Genomic DNA, 7669 nt, shown 5'->3' on the forward strand with positions numbered 1-7669 from the left:
AAAGGGAACGGGAAATTGTGATCGCTTCGCTGTAGCCGCTATTTCGTTATAACCGGTCTCGACTATTCCGTTTCACTTTAAGTCCGACCCGAAGCGAACGCTTTGATACGATGGGGGCCGATCAAGAAGCACTGAAACTGCTTCGTCATGGCGTTTGTTTATCTTTGTGGATTTGCTTTTACCAGCTAAAGAGATCACGGAGATAAAAAGCGCGAGATCGCGGTAGATTCCCCGTTCGTGATTGAATTAGTAGGTGATAGGAAACGCATAAAAACAATCCGAACCGTGACGGTGCACTTTTGGCACTGCTTGATCGGCTCCGTCGGATTGACTGCGGTCGTACTTCAAGAGAAACGGAGTATGGCTTGGTAGCAGACTTGCACGGTACTCTTCAGATGTAATCAAATTACTAGTAATTGATTACTTGTTAAAATAATTTTTGTAATTATTTAAATACATATATTAGGAAGTAATCACGAGAGTAGTATGATTACTTTTGGAAGTACTAAAATTACTCATGAACTGTTATAATTTTTCTCTCACTTTCATAATGGCACCCTTTGTTTGTAAAAATACTTTCCTACAAAACAATCCTCGAACCAAGTCTTCGACAGGAGGGTGGTTTACCAAAAGTGATTGACTTAAAAAATGGGCGGTTTATAGTTAGGTGATTATAATCCAATAATGGACAGAACGGAAGAACCGCTTTCAAACGGGCAGAAAAATCTGTCGTTTTCAACATTTGAAGTAATGCGAAAAGCAACGGTTGTTTCATTAAGTAACGATCAACTCCTATATCTTTCGAGTAATGGAGTAATCTAATTAATACAATTTAACCAAGAGTAACTGACTTTGTAATCGATACCTTTTTTTTTTTTTTTTTTTTCTAGAATTGTGTGCAAAACAGCTTGGGAGTTACTTTAAGGTCTCGTGAGCACGAGCTGTCAAAATGCGACGGAAGGTGCACGCTGGAGGCGGAGCTTCCGGTGCAACGTTAACATCTATCTAGATGTCATCAGCGTGCACACAAGTGCTGCGTCACCGTCCGGCTGGGAGTCGTGTACTCACTGACTGAACACGAGTCTTAGCTGGACGCTGACGCGGCACTAGTGTCCCATCTCTAGCCCGGTCTCCGACGAGTGACTTGGAAAGTCCAGCACTATGGCCATCTAGAGCAGAATCTGCCGCAGCTGAAGCGGGGCGGCGTGGCGGCCTTCATGGATGTGTTCGGTGGCTGAGTTTAGATGTTGCCTTAGTCTTGATTCACGAGATACTTAAGTCGACGCTTCGATTCGTTACCGTGGTTGGATGGCATCGTTGCAGTTCTGAAGCGTCATCTGTGAATGTTTATCGATGCGTACGAGCGAACTTAGAATGTTTCTCAATTGTATTATTACTAAGAATTACACGCTTTATACTAATTGCCAGCTTCGAGTGTGACTTTCTTTGTGGCATGGCCGCCGTTGTCCCTGCAGCTGTTGTTTCCTTAGTTGTTTATCTTCGGCCCAGGCTTCAAGGAACCGCGAAACGATACTTGGCTTCAGCTTTGGTCCGAGCGCGGCCGATGTTATGAGCCGAAGCCCCAATCAAACAGTGAAATAGGCACAACGTCATGGCCTGCTTTCTGCAGTTGATAGGACTAGCTGGTATTCGCCGTCTCGCTGTGCGTGCTCCTCCGCCAGCTAGTCCTATCAAGCGCAGAGAACACGCCATGACGTTGCGCTTTTTCCGCTGTTTGATTGGCCCTTCGGCTCATAACATCGGCCTCTCTCGGACCTAAGCTGAAACGAAGTTATAGTTTTACAAACTGTATATCGCCTAGCGGGGCAAAGGAAAACTTCACACGTGTCTAGGCAGCCACAAACGCAATTTTCGCGCTGAAAAAATTTCAAAATATAAGCAGTCTAGTTTTTTTTCCCTTCTTTTCTTTGGAAAGCTATCTGCCTTTTCACAACAATACATCCGCAGTTCTCAACGAAATCAGCCGAATCCAGCTCTCAAATTGGATATGAGCACTGATATGTGCACTTGTCCATCATGACGTCGAGATTACGGGCTCCATTTTTTGCTTGTCCGCGAATCTCGCTCCCAATGTTTAGCCGCCGTGTGAATATACCTTTAAAGGAGTTATGAAACTATGTCAAGTTGGAATGCCCATGACTTTGCAGAGACGCACTGGTCCTACTCTGGCCCAAGTATTACTCGCAGAGACCGCCGCTGATTCAGAAGCTTCTTTGTCGCGGTGGAATTGCGAAGGTAAAGGGGGTCTATTTCTCTCAGTCTTGACCTGCGCAATGCATGATGACCTAATTGTGGGATTGAAACCACTCTTCTAATGACAATCGAGGGGGGCTCATGGATTGGACATGAAAACTGCGTGAGCACTCGTCTTCGGATCGTGACAATCAATGCCTCAGTGGACACTCGGATAGTGGCTCGTGTCCACCCACTGCGGTGATGAGAACAGACGAACTCTAACAATAGACCCTTTCCGAAATTCAGTCTGGCCACTTTGATCACTATCATCATCTGTGGAACGGCATCTGCGCCATACCAATGGCGGCCTTCTAGTGACTGATAAAGGAAGACGTTGAAGAAGCTCCTAAGAGGATGATGCGAGACCTGTACATTCGGGGGTCAGTACGACGCGGCGCAGGAATGGGACACAAGAGCTACGTAAGCGTTTGTTTCTAATAATTCAGATTCAGTCAATCTGTGGGCAGCACACAATCGGCTTTAAAGCACTTTGTCGTATAGAGTTTTCTTCAGGCATCTGAGTGGGTTGGAGTTTTGTTCTGAATGCAGGTTCTTGGTCACCATCGAATTGAAAGTGATCGAGAAAGAACTCACCCTGAACAATTCCTCGCGTGCCGTTGACTTACAAAAGTGACGGTGCCGATACAAGTTGATTTCCGCCATTGATATGGCAAAACCTTCACTGCTTTACGAACCACCAGATGGCACTGAATTTCGGAAAGGGTCTATTCCCCTAGCTCAGCACGCGTTTTCTACTTTGCCAACCCAAGCGCGTGACTATGATTAACATTGGAGGGGATAAGCATCGTTCATCCCCTCAACTATACAAGCGGCCACGCGGCACTAGGCCGCGTGGCCGCTTGTTCTGGCTCTGAGTTGAGGGGATGAACGATGCTCGTATGTCACCAAAGTTGTTCGGTTAATAACGTTAGGGAGTGATTCTAAGTAGTATTTAGCGAAAGTAGAAAAATCGTTTCATGGACGTCCCTTTAAAGGGGTGTTCAAACAGGACACTACAAAACGCACGACTCCGACAAATCGTGAAAATTTAAGCGGGCGCGAAGCGGGCGCGTCCGCTTCCATTTTTACGATTTGTCGGAGTCGTGCCTTTTGTAGTGTCCTGTTTGGACACCCCTTTAGGTGCAACCACGAGAATGTTTTTTTTTTAATCGCCCATACAAGCGCTGGCTTTGCACCATGTTTTACGTTCCCCCTTTTCCTTCTCCTCTGTCCCCAAACGTGTCAACTGCCCCGTTCTATAACCGAAGTTACAAACATCGCACTCCCTTTGCTGACACCGACGCACCGATCTTCTACGTGCCTCCGGTACTCCTTTTACCATCATTTGAAAAAGACCATTCATCCGTAAGATGTGTTACCTTTTGAAAAAAATTCAAAAGGCCGCGAGCGAAGTCTCGTCCTCCTCGCACCAGCGGCAGCGGTCACGTGACTCAGAAGCTCCGAAGAGAGCGATAGTTGGTTCTCCCTCTCACTAAGACTGTGCAGTACAGCCAAAGCTACAGGGGAGAGAGCGTACGCAAACATGTTCACGAGCATGATGTAGAAAACCCGAGACTGTGGTAAAAGCAGAGAAACTTGGTCTGAGAAGAAAGACAGGGGAAGAGAACGCTTCAAACTCAGCTACTGCGTTTATTTCCACAATGACTTACATACTGCAAAAAACACTTCGCGAGCCCCATATTTTCGAGAATTACAAAACTAGCGAAAAAACAAAGGCACGCGAATACCTCTCTTGTTTTGAGGCCAGAATTCAAGTCTTTAGAATTTGCGAGAGTTAGCTGCCACAAATAGGCTCCAGTAAAAGTTGATGATGATGATCCTCGGCGTCTTCTGTTGCTGCCGCCGAATCCAGGAGCCGTTAGATGGTGGACGTTTTCCAAGGTGTTTATTTGTCCGAATTATTACTGACTCTGTACCTCGTTTGCAACAAGTCAGGGACCCGGCATCATATTGCTGCGCGCCTCCAAGTCTGCGTGCCCGTCCAGCTCATACGCCAAAATCCCCCTTCTCTCGCCCGACACGGGCCTTTCCAGGAAAGGTCCCCCTCTCCCTCTGGCCAGAACCGACCAATAATTTTCATACAGAAGAAGACCACGTGGTATACACCTGTCCAATAAACCTCCGAAAGTAAATATAATACCCGGTCAGTTCTCCAACCGCCAAAACCTAATTCCTCGTCTAATCGGCCCGTGCATTGTTCGCCGCCTGGCTGGCGCCTGAGCGCCGACTGCCCGGATCGGGTGACACGCGCACTCCGAACACTCGAGCGGACGCGCCGGGAGCAAAAACAAATAATAAAAGAACACACACCCGCCGGCGAAGCAGCCGCAACATGCACACTATTTACCGCGGCCTAACACCTCCCCTCTTAAAACTGTTACAGGGCTTCTAGAACTGTACACAGTAAAATTCACAAAAGGGCCGCGTGAGTACAAAAGGAAACAAAACCTAGTCTTCTCTGCAGTCACCGGCGCTACGCAAAGAATAAAACGCAAACAGCGGCTTGAACAAAAGTGTTTTGACAATCATGCCTTGGAACGTTTCTAAAATGTGTAAACAAAACGCTCCTAGCAAGAAAACAAACGAACACATCACTTGTAGAACAGGTCCCAGCAGCTAGTTTCACCGCCATGCTTCCAGCTCTGAGGCGGATAAATCACCTCCTCGCTCTACGGGCAAGTGGGAACGTTCGCGCACACCTCAAGCGACGTGGCTCCAGGATTATCGCTAGTGCCCCAATTACAGTTCCGAAGTCGGGAGAGCGCATCGGCATTGCCGTGACACGCACCCTTCCGGTGAGTTACGGACACGTCATACCTCTGCAAGGCGAGCGCCCATCTCGCGAGCTTTGCGCCATGCGGCGTGCTACAGGTGAGGTAGCTTAGGGGATTATGGTCAGACACAACATGAATGCGGGCTCCAAACAACCAGTAGTCGAACTTTTTTAGCACCCATATTATGGCGAAAGCCTCGCGCTCTATGGTCGACCAGCGGGTCTGGGTCGGGGTGAAGCGATGGCTGGCGAAAGCTATTGGTTTCTCGGCCCCATCCTTCCCGACTTGAGCAAGGCATGCGCCGGCTGCCGTGGCGGACGCGTCGGTGAAGAGCCAGTATGGCTCGCGAGGTTCTGGTGTGCACAGTGCTACCGCGTTGCAGAGGGAATCTTTCAGTTTAATGAACGCGTCCTCTGCCTCCTGCGGCCACGGGATCGGGTCAGGCACTCCGCGCCTCGTTAGTGTAGTGAGCGGAATAGCTATAGCGGCGTAGTTATTGACATACTCGCGGTAGTATCCACAGAGTCCGAGGACACTTCTGAGTTCTTTCTTAGTTCGCGGCCTTTCCAAATCCTGGATTGCCGCCACTTTCTGGGTCAGGACCATGACACCCAGAACCGACCATGTGCCCCAGGAACCGGATTGAACCCTGTGCGATTTGGCACTTCTCGGCGCTTACTTTCAGGCCCGCTGCCTGCAACAAACTGAAAATGATGTCCACATGTCTCACGTGTTCGTCCCATGTGCGAGAAAATATGGCAATGTCGTCTAAGTACGCGGTGGCGTAGTCTCGGTGCGAGGACAGCAGCGTGTTTACCATTCATTGGAAGGTGGCGGCGGCGTTCTTGAGCCCAAACGGCATCACCCGCCACGCATATTGCCCCTCGTGCGTGACGAACGCCGTGAGGTGCTGGCTTTCGGGAGACATGGGCACCTGCCAATAACCGCGCCGGAGGTCCACTACCGTTATGAATTGGGCGTGCCCAACCTTGTAGAGGACCTCCTGTTCGTTCGTCATGGGGAACGCATCGGAACGGGTCGCAGCGTTCAGTTTGCGGTAGTCCACGCACAGGCGGACGGTCCCATCCTTTTTGGAGACGCAAACCACCGGATGCGCGAGGTCACTTTCTACGGGATAGATGAGCCCTAACTCTAAGAGTTCTCTAATCTGTCGACTTACCTCCCGCCTTAGTAGTTCCGGTACCCGGTAAGGATACGCTTTCTTAGGGTGGAAGCCTTCCTCCAGCTCAATCCGGTGTTCTCCCACGCTCGCTCTACCTGGTGTCCCGTCAAACAATGCTTCATGATTCGAGAACACTTTTGCAATCGCCTCCCTGGCGTTCTCGTCCAGATGGGCCAGCCTCTCGGAGGCGAGATTTGTGCCGCCAGAGGAGGCTGGTCCCTTTCGGGGTGCATAGTCCACCTCCACCGAAGTCTTTATCTTCGTGAAAAATGACACCGACGTGTCCAACCCTAGCGTAGTAAGGTCTGAGTCGGTTAGCATGCACTACCGTCGTCTTTTTTCCTTCCCTCTCGACTCGGTGAGAGTTCTGTCTTTCGTGCCCAATAACAGCTAATGGCCCTATCCACCTGGGCGCCATCTTACTCGCTCGGTCTGTGTCCAAAAGTAGTACCTGATCCCCTACTTTTAATGTCTTGGCGCGCGCAGTACGGTTGTACCTTTCAGCGTAGTTTTTCTGCTCCACACTAGCTGTTAGCCCGGCGGCCTCAGCGGCCACCTCCAGCTGTTCGCGCAGCTGTCATAACTACTTCGCAGGTTCTTCTCTCAACGTGTCGGGCACGCTTACGTCGCCTGCCCAAGTGCGCTGGAGTATCGCAAGCGGTCCGGTCGGGTTCCTGCCATAAAGCATTCGGAAGGGAGGGACCCCTGTCGTGTCGTGGGGCACTTCACGGTAGGCCTATAAGACGAACGGAACTAACTTGTCCCAGTTTCTGGAATCCCTCTCCATGACGTGAAACAGCATATTTTTCAGCATGCGGTTCCACCGTTCCACCGCTCCGTTGCTTTCTGGGTGTTCTGAAGTGAAAAATCGCGGAGCGCATCCTAACTTTTCAAGCATCAACTGTGTCAGCTCTGCTGTAACGTTCGTCCCTTGGTCTGAGCAGATGACCTCGGGCACGCCGCCGCGAGAAAAACTTTCGAGAAGGGCGTCACACGTGGCCCTCGCTGTCAGAGAGCGTAGGCAAACGACCTCCGGCCAGCGTGTACAAAGATCCACCACGCACAAAGCGTACTTGTGGCCCCTTCCCGTCGGAGCGTCCATGCGACCAATGACGTCGACATTGACGACCTGGAAAGGATGATCTGGTCTTGTCAATAGAGTAATGGGCACTCGCTCCTCCCGTCTTCTCTCAGAACGAATCTGACATCCATGACATGTCTTGCAGTGTTCTGCAACGTCACGCTCGACTCCAGGCCAGTAAAAGCTGTATTTAGTGCGAGCTTTTGTCTTTTTCGGTCCCAGACGGCCGCCCCACAGAGACTCGTGAGCCAGCTGCAGCACTTCCTCTCGTTTCGATCTTGGCAACACCAGCTGGTCCACTTTAGTTCCTGCGATCGAGTCTCTGTGATAGAGTAGTTCATTCGAGAGGAACAT

The 7669-nt window shown here is 50.1% G+C and overlaps 1 protein-coding gene across 1 annotated transcript; it reads right to left on the reverse strand.

Annotated features, from left to right (window-relative positions):
- Window positions 1-6970: 6970 nt before the first annotated feature.
- Window positions 6971-7669, reverse strand: LOC120851171 (uncharacterized protein K02A2.6-like). The gene has a single exon (XM_040223770.1). It carries the CDS (start codon window positions 7667-7669, stop codon window positions 6971-6973), a length of 699 nt encoding a protein of 232 aa, XP_040079704.1.

The sequence above is a fragment of the Ixodes scapularis genome, unplaced genomic scaffold (genome assembly GCF_016920785.2).
Source record: "Ixodes scapularis isolate PalLabHiFi unplaced genomic scaffold, ASM1692078v2 PGA_scaffold10__122_contigs__length_95168666, whole genome shotgun sequence".
NCBI classification, from domain to species: domain Eukaryota; kingdom Metazoa; phylum Arthropoda; class Arachnida; order Ixodida; family Ixodidae; genus Ixodes; species Ixodes scapularis.

Excerpts from the sequence above, each read along its gene's own strand:
- LOC120851171 (XM_040223770.1), bottom strand. The coding sequence starts at position 7,669 with ATGTTCCTCTCGAATGAACTACTCTATCACAGAGACTCGATCGCAGGA.